The sequence below is a fragment of the Heteronotia binoei genome, chromosome 15 (assembly GCF_032191835.1).
Source record: "Heteronotia binoei isolate CCM8104 ecotype False Entrance Well chromosome 15, APGP_CSIRO_Hbin_v1, whole genome shotgun sequence".
Lineage (NCBI taxonomy): Eukaryota > Metazoa > Chordata > Lepidosauria > Squamata > Gekkonidae > Heteronotia > Heteronotia binoei.
The window spans coordinates 51,278,177-51,300,857 of NC_083237.1; the positions used below are offsets into that span (position 1 = coordinate 51,278,177).

The following is a 22,681-nucleotide window of genomic DNA, read 5'->3' on the forward strand; positions in this document are numbered from 1 at the left end:
CATGGCCATGAACCTTCCCTTGCAGGGTTTTTACAGGGAATACAGTGCTATGCAGTGGCGGACTGGGTCTAAAAATATTGGTTGCCAGGAGACATAGGGGGCCCGCCCACAACTATAAGGCTATTAGTTAATTTTTGTAAGAAATAAATACATTTTTTTTTAAAAAAATACATGTGGAATAAAGGTACAATTAAAACTTTTGCAAAATAAATAAATATATATATATATATATATATATTAGTAATTACAATATACATATATTGTACATATTACTAGCAGTATACAGTAGATACTAAATGTAAATACAGATTGCATTTTCTCCAGGGGAGCTGATCTCTGCCAGTTGGAGATCAGTTGTAACAGCGGGAGATCCCCAGGCCACACCTGGAGGCTGGCAACCCTAAATACATCATAAATTTTAGTGTCATGAGCCCTGACGAGGAGGAGCTGGAAGGGTTAACAGACCTGGAAGAGTTGCCAGCCAGTTCCTCAGCTGAACAAACAGCAGCTTGCCCATCACTCTCCAGGCGCCAGTGTCAGCTGCTGACGATCAAGCTCCTCCAAGCTCTCCTCCTCCCATCTCAAGAGTTCGAAGCAGGCTCCGGAAAGAACTTTCAGAGCAAAGACATGAGGCACGCCGATGCTTCAGATCTCTCAGCCCTGAGTTCTAGCAGAGTCACTGCCACCCAGGGAGCAGGCTGATTGAGACTCTCATATAGCTCCCACCCAGGACCTGGTAACCTTGTGGAAGCAACAAGTCTATTCTCTGGCTTGCATCCACGTTCTTTCCTGATCCTGACCTGCTTGATTTCCTTGGCACTGTGACCTTTTGGCTTTTAGACATTGACTTCTGATTCTGTTTTGTGATTCTGCATTGGTGATTTGACTCCTGCTTGACTTTCTGGACATTGACCTTGGACTGGCTTTGGACTCCTGCCTGCCTGCACCCTGAGAACGTGACATTTAGTTGCATTACAGTAATTATGCCGATACTTTTATTATATTTTCAACCTACTAAAAGGTCATTAACATTTCAACATATTGCCTAATGTTTAAAGGGGCCCATTTCATCAGGGCCCACTTGCCATTGGACAAGCTGACACCCTGGCCAGTCCGCCACTAGTGCTATACAAGTGGAAGACCCATAAGGACTCACAAAAGAGGGCAAATATCCCCTTTCTCGCTTCCTCCCCTCCCTTGCGACTTTCCCTTTCTCACCCCATCCTTCCTCAATCTGTTTTGTTTATTTATTATTTTCAATTTCTAGCCTGCCCTTTTCCAAATGGGCTCTGCGCTGGTAACAACAGAAAAATAATACAAGGTTAAAATAACAAAACAATATACAATCTAACTACTTGCTTCTACACTTGCTGCCCGCTCACCTCTCCCAGAAAGGGTGTCATAGAGATATTTGATCCTTTGGGGGAGAGGGGGCATCCATTTTTTAACCAACTGGATTTTCCTGCAAATTAGAGGTTTCCTTGGCTGGGTGGGGGAGAATAAGTGCTCCCTAGGGGAAACGTAATTCTTTATCGGGGGATTTCCCATTGGCTTCTGCTGGGGAGAAGGTTTCGGTGGATGGTCGAAGGGCGCCCTCTAGCGTCCCCTCTGCGCGAACTTTGTTTTTCGCACCCTCCAGTCACGGGTCGCCGCAGCACCAATCCAGGTTTTTCGCTGTGCAAAATCAGCTCAGTCGCTCAGGCTCTGAGACCCGGAAAAGTGCGGGGAGGGGATCGCGGAAGCCTGTCTCTCTCCAGCACTGGAGGTCTGTGTACGTGTCCGTAGTTGCAAAGAGCGTGCGAGCGGAGACTAGTATTGCAAACTAGGTTGTGGGAAGGTGTGTGTTTGTGGGTTGGAAAAGGGGGACTTACGTGGCAAAGAGGGTCCTAGGGGCCCCGCCCCCCAACCCTGGATCTTGGACATTGCAGAAGACGCTGGAACAAGTGGAGTGGCTAGCAGGATTGGTCTTAAAGGTGCCACTGGTGGTTTCTAACGTGTTCTAGCCGGGAATTATGTGAAATCTGGGGAGAGCGGGGTTGTTGTTGCAGGGCTTTTACTCTCACTCTTTGGACCCTGCAGAAAGGGTGTGGGGTGAAGGGGTACTTTTTTTCTGTTGGAAAGAGTTTGGACTTTGCAAAAGCCAAGAGCTGCAAGCTTCGGGTTGCCAATTCTGAGTTGGGCAATGGCCTGGATATGTGAGGGTGGACAGTTTGGGGAGGGGAATCATAGAGTTGGAGCTGATCTCCAAGGTCATCTAGTCCAACCCGCTGCACAATGCAGGAAATTCACAACTACCTCCCTCCCAGACCACCCCCTCCCAGGATCCCTGCTCCACACCCAGAAGATGGCAAAAAAAGGGGGGGGGGGAAGCAAAAGCTAAAACCCTCTAGGATCCCTGGCCAAACCGGGAAAGGCCACTGCATAGTATAATACCACAGAGTCCACTCTCCAAAGCATTGATCTCCAGACTTCAGAGGTCAGTTCCCCTGGAGAAAATGTCAGCTGAGATGGGGACCATGGAGGCCAAAAGAGCTGGAGAAAAACAACTCACTCGCTGTAGAAGATAATTCTCAATGTAATCCACAGAATACAATCGCTAAATAACAATAAACAATTCAGTGATACAGATCACTGGATTGTTTATTTTTACTTAGAAATTGTATTCTGGGGATTACATTGAGAATTATTTTCTACAGCGAGTGAGTTTGCTGTTTTTCCTCCACCCCTGGAGAAAATGACAGCTTCAGAGAGTGGATATTTCCACCCCCCCCCCCATCAAATCACAGCCAATTTATGGTGACCCCTTGTGATTTTCAAGGCAAGCGCCTGACAAAGGAGTTTTGCCATTGCCTGCCTTTGTGTAGCAACCCTGGTCCTTGCTGGTCTATCTGAATACTGACCAGAGCTGACGGTGCTTAACTTCTGAGATCCAACCAGATCCAGGTCAGGGTGCAGACTCTGTGCTATGCCATAAAGTCTAAGACAGGGTGGCCAAACTGTGACTCTTTCACACATATTGTGTGGTTCTAAACCCCCCCCCCCACTGCCCCGTGGGCCAGTTTGGAGAATGTATTTAAAGTTGCTTTCTTTCTGCCTCCGTCCTGCCCATCTATTTCCTTCCTTCCTTCCTTCCGTCCGTCTTTCGGCTCTCAAACATCTGACATTTCTTCTGTGTGGCTCTTAAGAAAGTTTGGCTACCCCTGGTAGCAACAGAAGTCCTAGATGCCGCACATCCCTGCTGAATTTACTCCCCTCTTCAAAGTCCATGCTTCTCTCCCAAAACGCCAGACATTTCCCAGGCTGCAGTGGATAACCTACTCATCCGTAACTCAAAAGTGCTGCTTTGCATTGGAAACCCATGTATGTGTGAATGAAACTGTCTTGCATTTGGGAGCCTAAGAGCACCCACCCCGGTAAGAAAGCAGAGCTTCTTGCCAAAGGCTCAGAAGGAAGCCAGGTTCTCAGAGGAACCTATGAAGCTGCCTTCTACTGAATCAGACCCTCGGTCCATCAAAGTCACTATTGTCTACTCAGACTGGCAGCGGCTCTCCAGGGTCTCAAGCTGAGGTTTTTCACACCTGCTTGCCTGGACCCTTTTAGTTGGAGATGCCAGGGATTGAACCTGGGACCTTCTGCTTACCAAGCAGGTGCTCTACCACGGAGCCACTGTCCCTCTCAGCCCTCAGGGATCTCCTGGTGCTCTCCCTCTAGGTGGCATGGCTGACCCTCGCCCCTCGGCCCCTTCCTCCTGCGACTGCTTCGTTTCGCTGCCCCCGGCCTCCGCCACCAGAGAGGTCATCTTTGGCAAGAATTCCGACCGGCCAAAGGACGAAGTCCAGGAAGTGGTCTATTTCCCGGCTGCTACTCATGCCAAGGGGGCCAAGGTCCAGGTGAGCCGAATCCCAGCAGAGAAGAAGGGAGGTGGGCAGGTGGAGGAGGGCAATAGTATCAAAAGCAGTGAGTCGGAGAGAATCTAGGAATCCTGGATACAGTCCTGGTGGGAGCCAGGGTGGCCACAGACACCATAATGGAGAGCCCTGATATCGTGGCTTCCCAGGGATGTTCTCGGGTCGGATAGAGAGCTGCGCTCTGAAGTTCTGTGCTTATCAGGCCTGATCATATTGGCACCACGCACTGTGCAGAAAGGACAGATTGAGACCTTTTCCCCTGCACCAGGTTTCTGACTGGAAACAGCGATTTGAAACGTCATGTGTAGTTTGGCCTTTTCCAGGGGTCGTTTTGTAGAAAAAGAGGTGCTGGAGCTCATTGGTGCAATTTAGTAGCACGACTCATTTGCCTCACTCATTTGCATATGCCACACCCCCCTGATATCACCGGAAGGTGTACTAAATTATAGCATCTCAGCATCTACTTTAAAATGCCTCTTGAATTAGAATTGTCGTAATAAAACCTGACTCCCATCATACTTTTTACATGACTTTCTCCTATGTGGCCACAGTGGCATGAGGAAGATTTCCGTCGGTCTGCTTTATAGGCTTTGGTTATTTTCCCATTTTTTGTGGAGGGAACTATTAGAAAGTTTGTCGAATCTTAAGAGTTCAGCAAAATTTTCACAGAGAGTTTGAACAATGGAGCCCAGAAGCAAGGGGTTTTTTTTTGGGAGGGGGGGGCAGTAAAAAAGAAAGACCGCAATAAAATTTAGAGGTTCCAGAGCGCCGCTCCTGTGAGCTCCTGCCCAAAATGAGGCCTAGCCTTTTCATAACTCATCTTCAGGCATTCAAGGTGATGCATTCTGTGTTTTAAAAAAAGAGAGCCAGTTTGGTGTAGAGCAGGGGTGGCCAACGGTAGCTCTCCAGTTATTTTTTGCCTACAACTCCCATCATCCCCAGCCAGCATGGCCAATGGCTGGGGCTGATGGGAGTTGTAGGCAAAAAATGTCTGGAGAGCTACCATTGACCACTCCTGGTGTAGAGGGCTGGTTTGGTGTAATCGTAAGTGTGCAGACTCTTATCTGGGAGAACCGGATTTGATTCCCCACTTCTCCACTTGCACCTGCTGGAATGGCCTTGGGTCAGCCATAGCTCTTGCAGGAGTTGTACTTGAACGGGCAGCTTCTGGGAGAGCCCTCTCAACCCCACCCACCTCACAGGGTGTCTGTTGTGGGGGGAGATGATATAGGAGATTGTAAGCTGCTCCGAGTCTCTGATTCAGAGAGAAGGGCGGGGTATAAAACTGCAGTCTTCTTCTTTCCAGTGCACGTACATTGAAGTGGACCAGGCGGAGAGGACTCACGCAGTCATCCTGAGTCGACCGGCCTGGCTATGGGGAGCAGAGATGGGAGCCAACGAACACGGCGTCTGCATCGGCAACGAAGGGGTGTGGACTAAGGAGCCGGTGGGGGAGGAGGAGGCTTTACTGGGCATGGATCTGGTCCGGTAAGTGCCAGTCTGAAGGGTGATGTAGCTTCAAGCATCCACACCCCACCCCGGTTATTCTCTTCACTTCTGTACCAGTATTCTACAGTGAGGCTGTGGAACTGTACATTCTGGCCTTCAAACTACATATGCTTGAGGCTTCAAATCATGTAAATGACAGTTGGAAGATAGGTCCATTGACTAGAAGGACTCTCCATATTCGGAGGCAGTCAACCTCTGAAATGAGATTGTTAGAAGGCAGCATCAGTGTTAGAAGGCAGCATCAGGGAAAGGCCTCAGCCTCTGTGCCCTGTTGTTGTCTGTCCTGGTTGGCCCCTGTGTGAGACAGGATGATGGACATAAGAACATAAGAGAAGCCATGTTGGATCAGGCCAATGGCCCATCCAGTCCAACACTCTGTGTCACACAGTGGCCAAAAAAACCCAGGTGCCATCAGGAGGTCCATCGGGGAGGCCAGGACACTAGAAGCCCTCCCACTGTGCCCCCCATCCCAAACACCAAGAATATGGAGCATCACTTGCCCCATACAGTTCCAACAGTACACTGTGGCTAATACCCACTGATGGACCTCTGCTCTATATGTTTATCCAATCTCCTCTTGAAGCTGGTTATGCTTGCAGCGACCACCACCGGTGGACTAGATGCACCACTGGCCTGATCCAGCAGGACTCTTCTTATGTTCTTATCAGGGAAGACCTCAGCCTCTAAGCCCTGTTGTTGGCCCTCCAGAGGAACTGGTTGGCCACTTGGTGAGACAGGAGACTAGACTTTATAGACCACTGGTCTGACCCAGCTGGGCTTTTCTTATGTTCTTATCAGGGAAAGGCCTGGGCCTTTATGCCCTGTTGTTGGCCCTCCAGAGGAACTGGTTGTCGGCTGTATGAGTCAGGATGCTGGACTAGATGGACCAGTGCTCTGATCCCCATCTTTTAAAAAACATCCAGCCTAATGAAGAGTTCTGGAGGTTATAAGCATACATAATTGACCAGTACAGCACACAGTATGCCCCATGTGGGTGAAGGAACGGCTGTATTCAGTATGATTATATCTCTCATACCCTTTGGTGTGGCTATAAAGACCAGGAGCCAGATCTAACGCTCCCACAGAGTATTTCTGTGCCACAGCATATATTTTGGAATGCCCCCACAATATCTCATATAGCTAACTCTGATGCAGAATAGATTCCTTCATATGTCGTGTGTGATATTAAATTGGGACCACTGAAGACGGCCTTTGGGGCCAAATGGCACCTGATCCGATTTCATTGATTTACTGGTTCCAATCAGTGCTACTAAGTATATGCTGCATTGTATGCAATGTGTACTATGCGGTGTGTGATGTCTGTGGCCTAAAGGCCCATGTTGTTTAGAATGAATGTTTTAGGTGTGTTATTAAATATATCTTTAGTTTAATCTTTTTTTTTAAGTATGTGCGTAGCTTCAACCTTTTAGGTAGCCAATTCCATTTTGGGGTTGGGCTTTTGCCTCTTCTTTGGTGCTTGCTGAACTTGAAAGCCTGCACACTGTTTTGTGTCATTTTGATTAGTCCTAATAAAAGCTTATTACCTGGCTTTTGGTTTGGGGGGGGGTTTGCTTTGGACCTATGTGAATGACTGCAACCTCTTTTCACATTTCAATAAAAGTCTTTGCAGTCTAGTAATTCCTGAGGCCTAGCCACAGTAACCTGTTAACAAAACTAAACAAAGAGTCTCGTGAGTCCATAGAGATCAACAGGATCTTATTCCAGTGGAAGCCTTCATTGATTTATGGTTTAAAATGGTGTGTTGCAGGCTGGGTTTGGAGAGGGGCAGCAGTGCACATGAAGCTCTGCAGGTCATAGCGGACCTTCTGGAACGTTACGGCCAAGGAGGCCCCTGCAAGGAGGAGCCAACCCCTTTTGTGTACCATAACACCTTCCTCCTGGCAGACCGCACGGAAGCCTGGGTGTTGGAGACAGCTGGAAGGTTTTGGGCCACTCAGAGGATTCGAGGTGAGCATTTGTAAGAAGGATACTCTGTGTTGCATTGGAAGAGACTCATGTGTCTCTTCTTCAAATGGTCAGTGTTGTGTACACTCTGTGACTGATTCTGCAACCAGGAGATCAGAATTCTACAGTCTGCATAAATTAGGCTATTGTCCCTTTGGGGGTTTTGTCCTGTTTTGTTTTGCTCCCTCTAGTGGTCAATTTGATATTACACCAGATTATGTCTGGCATATCTCCCTGCAGATTTCAATTGCAGTTTTTAATGCCAGATATAAATGTGTACTATTGAGTCGACCAGTAGAGGGAGCAAAACATATGCAGAACAGACCATCCCCTTCCCCCCAGCCCTGAAGAAACAGGAACATGAGGAAAATGAGAATGGGAAAAAAACCCTAGGTCTAGAAGCTCATGAACAAAAATAGCTTGAGAAAGGGAGTTGGATGGTCCCTTTTCATGCTTGTCAGCAATCTAGCCATTGTGTTCTGGACCAGGTATAATTCCTTGGTGCTTGTTGATACTGACTTTACAGAGAACACACTGCTTTAGTTTAACCCAAGATGCTTCCAGTGTATATGGGGTTACATATCTGCTGTTCTGTGGAATTGGGATACTACCTGCATTTAGGGAAAGGTGCCTTTTGCCATGAGCTACTGGCAAAAGTTGCATTGCAGGAGATTATTCAGAAAGGACGCCTGCAAGTCAAGAAAAATGAGAATCTGGAGTGAGAATCAAAGTTGCAGCAAGGATATTGAGGAAGAGCTTCCAAAAGGGAAACAAGCTCCATAAGGCGTGTCCTCCAGCATCCATCCAATGGTCCACTTAGTTCATTTGCCTGTTTCCCACCGTGACTGCCTGGATCAGTGTTCCCTCTGAGCTGAGTTAGTGTGAGCTAGCTCACAGTTCTTCAGCCTCCAGCTCACACATTTTTGTCTTAGCTCAGGATGGAGGGCCCCAGAGCAGACTAACTTAAGCAGCAGCTCACAACTTTAATGCCAGTGGCTCACGAAGCAGAATTTTTGATCACAGGGCTCCAGAGCTTAGAAGGATAATTGGTCCAGCTGCCCCAGAAGATGCACAATAGAGGGGCAGAGTCCAAAATCTACTGCCGTTGCTGTCCCCCAGCAACTGAGATACAATGGAGTTACAATCCAGGAGGTTTTATTTAGCCATCTTGGTTAATATTGGAGCCATCTTGGAGAGCCGGTTTGGTGTAGTGGTTATGTGTGCGGACTCTTATCTGGGAGAACTGGGTTTGATTCCCCACTCCTCCACTTATTTATTTATTTAATGATTTATATCCCGCCCTTTCCAACAAGTGGCTCAGGGCGGCTCACAACATAAGAATTTGACATAAATAGAATTTAAGCATAAAAACAGTTAAAATAATTAATACATTTAAAATTTTAAGACATTTAAACCATTTAAAACATTAGGGACAGCAGACATCTAGTGTAACTACACTCAGTTTCTTGTACCAGCTAGTCATAGGCCAGCCGGAAGAGGGTTGTCTTACAGGCCCTGCGGAACTGGGCGAGGTCCCGCAGGGCCCTCACCTCTTCCGGCAGCTGGTTCCACCAGGATGGGGCCGTTGGCCACCTGCTAGAATGGCCTTGGGTCACCTGCTGGAATGGCCTTGGGTCAGCCATAGCTCTGGCAGAGGTTGTCCTTGAAAGGGCAGCTGCTGTGAGAGCCCTCTCCAGCCCCACCCACCTCACAGGGTGTCTGTTGTGGGGGAGGAAGGTAAAGGAGATTGTGAGCCGCTCTGAGACTCTTCGGAGTGGAGGGCAGGATATAAATCCAATATCTTCAATAGTCACTGATGGACCTAGCCTCCATGCATTGCCATTTGACAAGTTACGAACCAGTGTGAGATAACAGATGAGGATTTGATAGACCCAGTCTCAAATGTCTGGACTGCTGTGGAAGCAGCTGGAGTGACCCTGGGCCAGTCACTCAGTCAGCCTAACTTACTTCATGGGGCAGGTGTTGTGAGAATAAACTGGAGAAACGGGAACAATGCTTCAAAGCCACTTGGTGTCCTTGTTAGGGAGAAAAGGGACGTATAAATATGTTATATAGATGAGCTGTGCCAAAAAGCTTTTTCTTTTTTGTCTGCTGTGTCTATGAACTTCATTGGGTGCCTCCGAATTCCAGTATTTTGGGACGACAAGAAAGACCATCCGCTCTCTCCACATTTCCCTCCTTGTTACCTCTTAGTTGACTTTTGTGTTAAGTGCTGTCGATTTGCTTCCAACTCAGGGATGAATGAATGTCCTTCAAAAATGTCCTGTTGTTAACAGCCTTGCTCGGGGCTTGCAAATGGAGGGCCCTTGTGGCTTCCTTGACTGAGTCAACATCTCATGTTGGGTCTTCCTCCCTTCTGCTGCCTTCAACTTTTCCTAGCATGATTGTCCTTTCCAGTGACTCCTGTCATAAGAACATAAGAGAAGCCATCTTGGATCAGGCCGACGGCTCCAGGGTTGGGGTTTGGGGGTCTGGTGGACTAGGGGCCTGGGGGGAGGGGCTAAGCAGCAAGTGTCTCAGATTCTGTCGCTCCTTCAGCTTCTCTAGACGGGCTTCGTGCTCACTGAGGGCCTGCCTTCTTTCAGAGCGACTGGTAAATTCCTTATGGAGGTCAACAAAGAAGAAGATGATGATATTGGATTTATATCCCGCCCTCCACTCTGAAGAGTCTCAGAGCAGCTCACAGTCTCCTTTACCTTCCTCCCCCACAACAGACACCCTGTGAGGTGGGTGGGGCTGGAGAGAGTTCTCACAGCAGCTGCCCTTTTAAGGACAACCTCTGCCAGAGCTATGGCTGACCCAAGGCCATTCCAGCAGGTGCAAGTGGAGGAGTGGGGAATCAAACCCGGTTCTCCCAGATAAGAGTCCACGCACTTAACCACTATACCAAACTGGCTCTCCTAGAGGTAACAAGAAGAGAGAAACAGAAGTAACATCATAAGAAGAGCCCTGCTGGGCCAGACCAATAGTCCAGCTACTACAGCATCCAGTTTGGTGTAGTGGTTAAGTGTGCGGACTCTTAGCTGGGAGAACCGGGTTTGATTCCCCACTCCTCCACTTGCACCTGCTGGCATGGCCTTGGGTCAGCCATAGCTCTGGCAGAGGTTGTCCTTGAAAGGGCAGCTGCTGTGAGAGCCCTCTCCAGCCCCATCCACCTCACAGGGTGTCTGTTGTGGGGGAGGAAGGTAAAGGAGATTGTGAGCCGCTCTGAGACTCTTCGGAGCGGAGGGCGGGATATAAATCCAATATCTATCTGTCTGTCTGTCTATCTCATCCTGTCTCACACAGTTCCTCTGGACAGCCAACCAGTTCCTCTGGACGGCCTACAACAGGGTAGAGAGGCTGAGGCCTTTCCCTGAAAAAACATAAGAAGAGCCCTGCTGGATCAGACCAATAGTTCAAATAGTCATAAGAACATAAGAGGAAGCCATGTTGGATCAGGCCAGTGGCCCATCCAGTCCAACACTGTGTCACACAGTGGCCAAACCAACCAACCAACCAGGTGCCATCAGGAGGTCTCTCACTGGGGCCAGGACACTAGAAGTCCTCACACTGTTGCCCCTTCCAAGCACCAAGAATACAGGTCATCACTGCCCAGACAGAGAGTTCCCACATAATGTGACCTAAGTCTGATAGCTTCAGTTTAGTCATTTTAGCTTCTAGGGAGAGAGTTCAGGCTTGATTTGATCTAGAACCCACTGCTTTGTTTTTTGTTGAATGGGATACATTACCATCTCCCTCCATCCCTAGAAGGTGCCCGTAACATCTCCAACCAGCTGAGCATCGATACGGACATTACAGCCGAACACCCGGATTTAAGGGCACACGCCCGAAGACAGGGATGGTGGGATGGCAAAGGGGAGTTCAGCTTCACTCGAGTGCTCTCCCTTGTTCATCAGCCGGTCCGCATGGAAGCGGCCAAAGCACGGTACTGCAGCGGCCAGCAGCTGCTACGCCAGCATTCAGGTAGGTTTTCAGAAACTGCACTGCAAAGGGCATTGCTCAGGGGTACAAAATGGGGTCTGGAAAAATGGGCCTAGGAAACAGAGCTCTCTTGGAGCAACCTGGGAAGAATTTGGATACTCAGAATCTCCTCTGTACGGTGTACTTCAGCCAGTCTAGATAATGCAGAAGCAGCTGTGGCATTTGAATACTTCTGCCTGGGCGTTTAGCAACTGCTGCACAAGAAAGAACAGTGTTGTGTATGCTAGTTAGAATGCTGGACAGTGGTCTGGGAGATCCAAGTTCGCATCCCCACTCTGCCATGGAAGCTCTCTGGGTGACCTTGGGCCAGGCATTCTCTTGCAGCCTTAGTGCATCACAGAGTTACCACGAGGATAAAATGGGGGAAGGAAACAGTGTAGACTTCCTCAAGCTTCTTGGTGTAGTGCTTAAGAGCATCAGACTCTGATCTGGAGAACTGGGTTCGATTCCCCAGTCCTCCTCCACATGCAGCTGCTGGGGGACCCTGGGTCAGTCACAGTTCTCTCAGAGCAGTTCTGTCAGAGCTCTCTCAGCCCCACTTACCTCACAGGGAGTCCGTTGTGGGGAGAGGAAGGGAAGGAAATTGTCAGCTGCTCTGAGCGAGTGAAGGGCAGGGTAGGAAAACATACTCCTCTTCTTCTTTAATGCGGAGCATGATAAAAATGGGTGCAGCAGAAGGAAAACATGGGCTCTGTTCATACATGTGCTGGCCAGATGGAAGGTGTGCACGCGAGGGAGCTCTGGCATAGAAAGTACTCCAGGTTATCCACATTGTAAATAAGCCCGTGCAAATGGGAGTGAGCTGTGAGAAACAGCTTTGGCTGGGAACTCCGTTAAAAAGGTAACTCCTCAATTTGATTTCAAATTCTATAAATGCTGATCTCTGCCATACATAGAACCTTCATGAAGCGGAAGCTGGAATTGGTCTCTGTGTATCCTCTGTAAAGTTATCAGTCAGCGTGGTGTAATGGTTAAGAGTGGCGGACTCTGACCTGGAGAACCAGGTTTGATTCCTGAAACCTCCTCCACATGGAGCCTGCTGATTGACCTTTGGCTGGTCACAGTTCTCTCTGAACTCTCTCAGCCCCACCTGCCTCACAAGGTGCCTCTTGTGGGGAGAGGAAGAGAATGTCATTGTAAACTGCTTTGAGATTCCTTAGGATAGAGAAAAGTGGGGTATAAAAGCTTACTTATGAGGTAGTACGTGAAGTGAAATACCTCTGCAGAGATCCTGGGGAGCTGTGATTTAGACAGTACTGGCCTTGATAAACCAAGGGGCTGTGTGTTGCCTTTGAGCATGTAGAAAGTATTTTTAGACCCATCATTTAGGGACCGGTGGTTAGGACTTCTCCTTTTTGAATTAGGCAGAGAAAGTGTTGAATCGGAAGTCAGGGCTTTGAGTGATAAAAGGGGCTCGCCTGACATTGTGGTGTGGAAAACCCGTCTGCTAAATTCAATGGAATTTATAAGCAGGCCTTCCTGGTGGATTGTTTCATCTGGCCTCTATCATCTTCAAAGGTTCTCAGGAGCTGCCTTAAGAAGAACCCTGCTGGATCCGACCAGTGGTCCATCTAGCCCAGCACCCTGTCTCATGCAGTGGCCAACCAATTCCTCTGGAGGGCCAGCAACAGGCCATAGAGACCAAGGCCTTCCCCTGATAACAGCATCAGAAGAGCCCTGCTGGATCAGACCAATGGTCCCAGCTATTCCAGCATCCTGTTTTACACAGTGGCCAGGCAGTTCCTCTGGAGGGCCAACAACCAGTCACAGAGGCCGAGGCCTTCCCCTGAGGTTGCCATGGCATTCAGAGGTTGAGGGCCTCTGAATGTGGAGGTCCCCCTTACTCGCCATGTCTGTTAGCCACTGATAAACCTAACCTCCGCTGATCATCTATCGAATCTGCTTTTAAAGCTGTCTACACCTGTGGCCACTTGGCTTTGCCTCCTTTGTGAATTCCAGTTCTGTGTCCTTGACATTCAATCAGACAAAGATTGCCTGTCTGGGACTGCATCAAGCAGCTGTCTCTTTGGTTTTTTGTGCTACGTTCCTCCTTCCTTGCGGCTGCAGGGCAGATCACCGCCAGCACCATCATGGACATCCTGAGAGATAAAGCCAGCGGGATCTGTGTGGATTCCGAAGGGTTTGCAACCACCGGAAGCATGGTGTCTGTCCTCCCCCAGGACGCCCACCTGCCGTGCATTCATTTCCTCACGGCCACCCCGGACCCTTCCAGGTGAGCCACTGTCCCCTGCTCAATCGCAGATGTCAAGCACGCACCATGAAGCCTCCCTCCACCGGTTGTTACAAACCTCTGGTTTAGTGTTGGTCCGGCAGAAACTTCATTTCTGCATTCATTGTGTTGCTAGGCTACTGTTGTGAGCGCTAAGTGGGGTCACCCTTGATGGAAAGCTGCAGCTGTTGCAGTGGCCCGCCTGTCTGTGAACCAAGAGGCAGGGAGGACTGTGAGTCTCCTACACCCACAGTCAAGCCCTTGTGTGGGCTGATGGTCGTCTTCCACAGAGCCGGCTTGGCAGAGTGGTTTGAGCACCAGGAGACCCAGATTTGAGTCCCGCTTTGCTGGGAAAGCTTGATGAGTGACGATGGGCCAGTCACACACACACACAGCCTAATCTACCTCACAGGGTTGTTATGAGGAGAAAACAGAGGACGAGAATAACAAGCTGTTTTGGGTCCCCATTGGAGAGTGCTGAGCCAGGTCAACTCTGGCAAGTTCTTGGATGGGAGACCTCCTTGGATTACCAGAGCCGGGAGGCAGGGGCAGGCTTTATTCAGCCACCTCTCTGAATGTCCTCTGGGCCTCCAGTAGGGGTCAGTCACCAGAGATCACCTTGATTTCCATGTGCAGACACACACACAAGTATTGCCTAAAGTTAATAGAAGTCCTCTTTAGGCATTATATCCATGTGTACGTGCCTGACCTGCTCTCTCTCTCTGGCTTGGCAGGTCTGTCTTCAAACCCTTCATCTTCGCTCCCAACATCACTTCCTTCCACCAAGTGCAGACGCCAAGGTTTGGTGACAGAGACCCCATCCGGGAGAGGCCTCGGTTTCAGAGCCGGGTTGACCGGCGACACGAACTCTACAGGAGGCACCAGCTAGCCCTGGAAGCCGCGGATTCCCATCAGGTGACAACCCCCCTCCACGTGCTTGTGTGTGACCCTTCTGAGGTTCTCATTTTAAAAACAACATTTTAAGCTAACTGGGTGGACCGTTGTGGCTGCCACGTGAGTGATGGAATATTAGAATTGTAACATGAGTGTATTGAAACTCGTTAAGATATTCAGAGTTCTTGCCTCACAGAACTGCAGTTTCCCAGAGTTCTTCAGTGCAGAAGCCTTGACCGTTAAACAACTTTTAAGTTTTGTATTAAAGCAGGGGTCTGACATCATTCCGGGTGCCCACCAAGAGTTTTGAGAAAGTGGGTGGGAATTGTTACTATTTCAGTTATGTATAATTTCACTCACTCTTTGACATTTTGTGGTCTTTCCATGGCAGCCATGTTGTGATTGTGTCCACTGCCGTGTGTCAGAATTCCAGTGGTGTTGGAGCCTCAATAAGTTTGGGGACCCCTGAATCAAAGAGATGACCTTCCTTTTGGACCACCTTTGCGGCAGTGTATTCTTTGCTAAGCTTTTTTACATGAGGATTTGGGGTTATTTTGCACTGACTCCGCCCAATTTACACCCTTCCTCCGCTGCTTTTATAAGCATGGGTGCTGCTATACACTGGCAAAGCAGACTAGTCTATAAAAGGTTAGGTTGACAGAGAGCAGTTTGGTGTAGCAGCTAAGTGTACGGACTCTAATTTGGGAGAACCAGGTTTGATTCCCCACTCCTTCACGTGCATTTTCTCGTGTGACCTTGGGTCAGCCACAAGTTCTTGCAGAGCTGTTCTCTCAAAAGCAGTTCTCTCAGAGTTCTCTCAGCCCCACCTACCTCAGAGGGGAGAGGAAGGGAAGGAGGCTATTGGTGGCTCTGAGACTCTGAATGAAGGGCAGGGTATGAATCCAAACTACTACTACTCTTCTTCTAAAAGCGATTGCTGGATTGAAATCTTTCTGATCTTTAAGGTTCCCCTAAGAATCTTTTTTTTAAAAAAATCATGGTTACCAGTATTCCCTCTAAGCTGAGTTAGTGCGAGCCAGCTCACACCTTTTTAACCTCCGGCTCACACGTTTGTCTTAGCTCAGGAATAATGGCCCCAGAGCAAGCTAATTTATTCAGTAGCTCGCAACAATTTTAATGCCAGTAGCTCACGAAGCAGAATTTTTGCTCACAAGACTCTACAGCTTAGAGAGCAACCTCCACTCTGAGTCGTAAGAGGCACATGCAACCTTGTGCCCAAGCGGATCTTAGTATAAGGGAGGCAATGTCGAGTCTCTTGAAGTCCGCGACAGCATCTCATCCTACTTTTTTGAGAGCCAGTTTGTTAAGTATGTGGACTCTTATCTGGGAGAACCAGGTTTGATTCCCCACTCCTCCACTTGCACCTGCTGGAACGGCCTTGGGTCAACCATAGCTCTTGTAGGAGTTGTCCTTGAAAGGGCAGCTGCTGTAAGAGCTCTCTCAGCCTCACCTACCTTACAGGGTGTCTGTTGTGGGGGAGGAAGATAAAGGAGATTGTGAGCCTGTAATGTACTGGGAGACGAGACGTGGTGAAGGCATAGGTCTTTATTGGCTGGTACATCACACGCAACAACTAACACGCGGCCGGGTCCGCTAATATATACATGCCTCCCGGAACATCCCCTTCGCTGGCCAGCCCAATCCTGGCCAGTTAAACTTCCCGCCCTTGGTCAGGATTGGCGGAGGCTTTTCCCGCGCTGCGCACGGCGACCCGAGGGTGGCTCGGGTCGCGCGCCGCTTGCGCTGAGTCCGATACACTACACTCCTCCCCTCCTAGTTTAAACTACATAGTCCTGTAGGTACGCTGGCGTCCTGCGTTCCCGTGTTGATCTCCTCGGGGTTGCCGTTGGTGCGGGGCCCGATCCCAACGTGGGTGGCGCCGTTTCTGGCTGTTGCCGGCCCGGGTCGGGTGCTGGCTCCGGTTCTGGTCCCGCGGCTGCGGGGGCCTCGTACGCGGGTAGCTCCTGTATTGGCGGGGCCCCTTCTGGCGGTTCCGTTGCTGGCGGTTCCCTACTCTCTGCCTCTTCTGCCTCCTCGGGTAGGGTGCGGCAGCGCAGCTGGTCGATGTGCCGTCTCAGCACCTGGCCTCCGGCGGTGGTTACCTCGTATGACCGGGAGCCTGTCACCCTCAGAACCCTTCCTGCCAACCACTCGGGGCCGCTTGCGAAGTTTTTCGCATACACGGGGTCGCCCGGAAAGAATCCTCTCACTGCTTCCCGGACCTCGGGGGACCCGCGGACATCCGGCGCCCGGTCCGGGTGTAGCCTATCTAGACGAGTGGTCAGTTTCCTCCCCATGAGCAGTTCTGCGGGGCTGAAACCGGTTACAGGGTTTGGGGTGATCCTGTTGTGGAACAGGAATGCTGAGAGGCGGTGGTCCCAATCCCCCTGTACTATACGGCCGAGGGCCTCTTTGGTGGTCCGCACCATGCGCTCCGCCTGGCCGTTGGTGGCTGGGTGGAATGGGGCGGACCTTATGTGCCTTATGAGGTACCGGTCGGTGAACTCCCGGAATTCCCGGGAGGTGAATGCCGTGCCGTTGTCCGTCACCAGGGTGTCAGGGATCCCGTGTGTGCAGAGGACCCTTCTGAGCGCCCTGACTGCTGCTGCGGTGGAGGTCGAGGCCACCGGGATTACCTCTAGCCATTTTGTATATGCGTCCACAAGTATAAAGAAGATCTGGCCCTGATACGGCCCCGCGAAATCCACATGGAGGCGGGACCACGGCCGCCCGTTCGACTCCCACCTGTGGACCGGGGCGGACGGCGGATTGGGTCTGGACTCCTGGCATGGTTGGCACCTTCTTACCCACCCCTCTATTTCGTCATCCATGCCCGGCCACCACACGTAGCTCCGGGCCAGGGCTTTCATTCTCACGATGCCCGGGTGGGTCTCGTGGAGATCCTCCAATACCTGTCTGCGCAGGGGGGGGGGCACCACCACCCGGCTCCCCCAGAGTATGCACCCCTTGTGTGTCGATAGCTCGTCCTTCCTGGACGCGAACGGCCGAAATGCTTCTTCCACCTTGCCCGAGGGCCACCCCCTTCCCACCCAGTCCCTGACCCGTGCGAGGATGCGGTCTCTCCCAGTCGCCCGAGCCACCTCATCCGCGTGCAGTGGGCGCTCGGGGAGCGACTCAATGAGCATCACCCCATGTGCCGGGGCGGGATCTGGGTCCGTTGTGGGTAGCGGCAGGCGGCTGAGGGCATCTGCGTGACCCATTGCTTTACCGGGGCGGTGTATCAGTGCGTAAGTGTATGAATTCAGGAACTGGTTCCACCTTAAAACCCTCTGCGACAGAATCTGGGGGGTCTGACGATCGGGGGCTAGGAGGCCGAGGAGCGGCTTGTGGTCAGTGGCGATGGTGAAACGCCTACCGTAGAGGTAGTCGTTGAACTTTTGCACCCCCGCCACGATCGCCAGGGCCTCCTTATCGATCTGGGCGTAGTTCCGCTCGGCAGGGGACAGAGTCCAGGAGTAGTAAGCGATCGGCGCCTCTCTCCCGTCCGGGAGTTGGTGCCCTAAGACCGCTCCTACTCCGTAGGGGGAGGCGTCGCAAGCCAGGATCAGGGGTAGGTTTTCATCGTAGTGATGCAGTACCGCGTTAGAGACCAAGAGGTCTTTCACTGCCTGGAACGCCGCGGCTTGGCGTTTACCCCAGACCCACGCGGCCTGTTTATCTAACAAGCGGTGCAAAGGTTCCGCCACGGCGGCTTTGTGTGGCAGGAATGCATGATAAAAGTTCAATAATCCTAAAAAACTCTGTAGTTCTGCCTTGCATTTGGGGGCAGGTGCCTGGACTATGGCCCTGGTCTTGTCCGCCGTCGGGTGAATTCCAGCCGCGTCCACGGCGAACCCCAGGAACTCCACTCGCGGAACACCCAACAAACATTTCTCCTTTTTGACTCTCAGCCCCGCCGCTTGGAACCGTCTGAGGACCTCTCGCAGGCGGCAGCTGAACTCTCCTTCGGTGGGGGCGGCGATTAAAACGTCGTCAAAGAAGGGTTGAACTCCGGGAATCCCTTTCAAGAGAGAGTCCATTATACTCTGGAATATTCCCGGAGCTACACTGACCCCGAACTGCAGCCGTTTAACCCTGAACGCGCCCCTGTGGGTCACGATCGTCTGCGCCTCCGCTGTCTTAGCGTCGACCGGCAGTTGCTGGTATGCTTGTGCTAAGTCCAGCTTTCCAAAAACCCTCGCCCCGGCTAGTGCTGCTAGGACGTGGCTAACCACCGGGACTGGGTAGGGGTTGTCTTGCAGCGCCTTATTGATCGTGCACTTGTAGTCAGCGCAGATCCTAACCTCCCCGTTGGGTTTGACTGGCGTTACTATGGGGGTCTCCCATTCCGCATACGTTACAGGTTCTAGGACGCCCTGGGCTGTTAGGCGGTCCAGTTCTGCCTCTATTTTAGGCTTAAGGGCGAACGGGACGCGCCTCGCTTTAAGCCTTATGGGCCTGACCGTTGGGTCTATCGGTAAAGTGATGGGCGGACCCTTGTAGCTCCCCAAGGACCCGTCGAAGACCTCGGGGAACTCCCGGCAGACCCCGTCGAAATTGCTGGCCTGCAAGTGGTCCACCCCCACCAGCTGGATCCCCAGTGGATTGAACCACGCCAACCCGAGAAGTGTGGTCAGTTGGCGCTTGACCACTAGGATGTCTAGGGGCCCCCTAAAACCCCCTCTTTCTACATGCACCCGGGCCCACCCCACGATGTGTACTGGGTTCTTCTGAAAGTCCCTCAGTACGAAGTCCGCTGGCCTCGTTTGGATGCGGCGGCGGGGACATAGTTTCTTGAGGGTTTCCTCCGAAATGATAGAGATGGAGGAACCCGAGTCTACTTCCATGATGCAGGGGGCGCCCTCGATTAGGACCGACATTTTGACCTTGTCTGGGGCCGAGAGGGGCAAGTTCAATACCTGCAGACTGGTGGATGCCGTCATGTGTGTGTCCAGGGAGTCGTGATGCGCTGACGGTTGGCGGCGGTTGTTCTTGGCCCGGCAAGCCCGGGCGATGTGGCCTGTCTTTCCGCAGCTGCGGCAGTCCAGGTTGCGGTACGGGCAGTCCCGTCGCTCGTGGGGGTCGCCGCAGCTGGCGCACCTGGAACCGGTGGTGGCGGTGGCCCTCTCCGTCGCTCGTTGTCTCGCGGGGGCCCGTGTGTCCGTTCTCTGAGGCCTCCGGAGCTGAAACGCTTCTTCCTCTGCTCGGTCTTCCAGCTCTGTTTCTCCTTGGTGGACTGCTTCGCCGCGTGGCTGGCCGAACGCCTTGGTGGCCCTCTCGAACGCCGTCGCCTCGTTGAAGGCTTGTTGTAGCGTGAGCTCCTCCTTAGCGAAGAGCTTCTGCTGCAGTCGTTCGTCTCGGAGGCCCCAGACGAAACGGTCCCTCAGGGCTTCGTCCCTTTTGTCAAAATTGCAGTTCCCGGCGATCTGCCGAAGGGCCGCCAGGTAGACCGCCGCTGTCTCCCCCGACTTTTGGTCCCTCTTGTGGAAGAGGAATCGGCGGGCGACGATGGACGGTTGGGGCGAAAAGTGGCCCGTGAGGAGTCTCACGACTTCCCGGTAGGTCCTCTCGGTCAGCTTAGCTGGAGCGGAGAGGCCTCTTGCGATCTCGAAAGTTTCTTCTCCACAGACGCTCAGCAGGACGTCTCTCTTCCTGTCGTCATCTTCGATCAGGTTCGCCCGCAGGTAGCACTCGACCCTTTCTGTGTAGGTCTCCCATCTCTCGGGGTGCTCCGGGTTGAATTCCGCAAGATGGCCCGTCGTTGCCGTAGAGCTCGCCATGGTGGCGGCGGGCTGTGCGATCCTGCGGTCTCACGCCTTCCTCGTCTCCGGCCCGGTCAGGTTCCCCTCGGGGCGGCCGGACCTATCTAGATCCCACCTTCGTCGCCAGTGTAATGTACTGGGAGACGAGACGTGGTGAAGGCATAGGTCTTTATTGGCTGGTACATCACACGCAACAACTAACACGCGGCCGGGTCCGCTAATATATACATGCCTCCCGGAACATCCCCTTCGCTGGCCAGCCCAATCCTGGCCAGTTAAACTTCCCGCCCTTGGTCAGGATTGGCGGAGGCTTTTCCCGCGCTGCGCACGGCGACCCGAGGGTGGCTCGGGTCGCGCGCCGCTTGCGCTGAGTCCGATACACTACAGAGCCGCTCTGAGATTTGGAGTGAAAGGCAGGATATAAATCCAATTTCGTCGTCTTCTTTCCAACCTCCAGGCTGAACGTCAGAAGCTCGAGGAATGTTTGCAAGGACTTGAGCAGCAGGCCCTGGAGGCGATGAAGAACTTGCTGGCTGGCTCCTTCACGCTGAAAACCGAGGAGCTGGCTGACCTGTTCTTTGACTGTGTGAATGCAGAACTCCAGTTCTATAAATGAAGGATCCTCTCTGTTGCTTTTGCCTGCTGAGGGCAGGTGGGTTGAAGTTCCATCTCCGTAGGACTGAGAGTTCCAGGTGTGAATCCTGTCGGCCGTTATGTGATTATGATACTATCGTAGTTTGAGAGGGGAAAATTCATAGCATCTTAGAGTCATTGTACGTAGCCTCTGGAACTCGCTGGATGTCTTTTTTTTGTTTGTTTTTGAATAACATTTTATTAAGTATTTTAAAAAGGCATTTGGAGTCAAGGGAGTGCAATTATGCCAGAAATCACAGTAGATTTGGAACTTACAAGACTGAATAATTAGCCAAAGAAATATTTGATACAATTAATATAGAGAAGTAAGAACTTGTCACTAAATTTGTACAAATTACCGGTAATTTTTACCATAAATACCTCACTTCTACCTCACTTGGAATTTCAGCTTCTTCAATCAAGTGTTTTGCAGCTGGGAGCCACATAGCAGCAAAATCGGAAGGGGAAGTGTCGGCGCTAACATGGGAGACGTTTTCTGTTATTTCTTCTCATAATATAAAAATCCCAAAGTTTCCTGTGCCATACAGACAATTTAGGAGGGAGTGTACTTTTCCAACAAGTGGCAAACTGGATGTCTTATTGATATTGGAGTAGGCTGTGGCTTTGAAGAGAGGGTAAACTCACAAAGACTGGGTCTTACCTGTGGTTGTCTGTTGTGATAAGCTAAATATGGAACCTCCATCTCCCAAGTTCTGGAGATAAATGAGGAGGAAGTGACTCTCCTTGTGTGGAGCTTATCTAAGATCTTTAGCAGCCAACGTTGGAGGAAGAAGTGAGCTATATGGATCTTTGGTCAGAATCTAGCATGGATGTCATATCAATGGTGGCCAAACTGCAGCTCTTCCACACATATTGTGTGGCTCTTGAAGCCCCCACCACCCCGCTGACTGGCTTGGAGAAGCCATTTCTCTCTTTAAATCACTTCTCCAAGCCAAGCCAGCTGGTGGCCTGGAGAATGCATTTAATGTTAAATTTGTTTTCTTTCCACCTCTCCTTCCCATTTATCTTCCTTCCAACAGCTGACGTTCATGTCTTGTGGATCTCAAACATCTGATGTCCATTCTTTGTGGCTCTTATGTTACGCAAGGTTGGCCACCCTTTCTTATATGAATTAGAGGTCCATTAGGGAGATAACTAACTGGACACATTTTCCACGTGTACATCCCCCCCCCCCCCAAAAGGACACCCCTCACCCAATTTGGGCTTTTCCTGCATTCTCATTTTCCTTGCTTGCATGTCCCTGTTGCTGGGGGGCGGGTGGGCTGTTCCTCATTGGTCAATTTGATATTACATTGCTTTATGTCTGGCATAAAGTGAGGAAAATGAGAGTGTAAGAAAGCCCCATGTTTGGCCAGCTTGCCTCCTTGAGCTGCCAGGATGCCTGCTGAATTCCAGGGGGGCGGGGGGGGGCTCCTGCCAAATCCCCCTGAGCAGACACTGAAGAAGGAGGAGCTCCCCGGTAGGACATCCCCATGGCAGATTGCTGTCCTTCCCTTCATGAAACAACTTCTCTTGGGCCAGAGCCCAGAAAGTCCCTCTCTTCCCCAGCCTTGTCCTGACTGCTGGTAGTAATGGAGAGGGGAAAAATTGGTCAGATCTTAAGCAAAGCATGTGTGTGTGTTCAGTATACCGTGGATCACTGTTGCTCAGTGGCTTTTCATCACCAACATGGGGGTGGCAGAGAACACTGGTATATGAATACAACTTTGGAAGAAGAGTTTGTGTGGTTTTTT

The 22,681-nt window shown here is 51.0% G+C and overlaps 1 protein-coding gene across 1 annotated transcript; it reads left to right on the forward strand.

Annotated features, from left to right (window-relative positions):
- The first annotated feature begins 1,639 nt into the window (after window positions 1-1,639).
- On the forward strand, window positions 1,640-21,315 carry SCRN2 (secernin 2). The gene is made up of 8 exons (XM_060255755.1): window positions 1,640-1,765; window positions 3,712-3,890; window positions 5,215-5,396; window positions 7,186-7,385; window positions 11,154-11,369; window positions 13,455-13,620; window positions 14,352-14,532; window positions 20,752-21,315. Exons 2-8 carry the CDS (start codon window positions 3,717-3,719, stop codon window positions 20,908-20,910), a joined length of 1,278 nt encoding a protein of 425 aa, XP_060111738.1. The 5' UTR covers window positions 1,640-1,765; window positions 3,712-3,716; the 3' UTR covers window positions 20,911-21,315.
- The last annotated feature ends 1,366 nt before the right edge of the window (window positions 21,316-22,681 follow it).

What these genes read in the sequence shown, in the direction of transcription:
- SCRN2 (XM_060255755.1), top strand. Translation starts at nt 3,717, where the DNA reads ATGGCTGACCCTCGCCCCTCGGCCCCTTCCTCCTGCGACTGCTTCGTT. An exon ending in GCTGCTACGCCAGCATTCAG is followed by an intron (nt 11,370 to 13,454) that starts GTAGGTTTTCAG and finishes TTGCGGCTGCAG; the next exon opens with GGCAGATCACCGCCAGCACC. An exon ending in AAGCCGCGGATTCCCATCAG is followed by an intron (nt 14,533 to 20,751) that starts GTGACAACCCCC and finishes TCCAACCTCCAG; the next exon opens with GCTGAACGTCAGAAGCTCGA.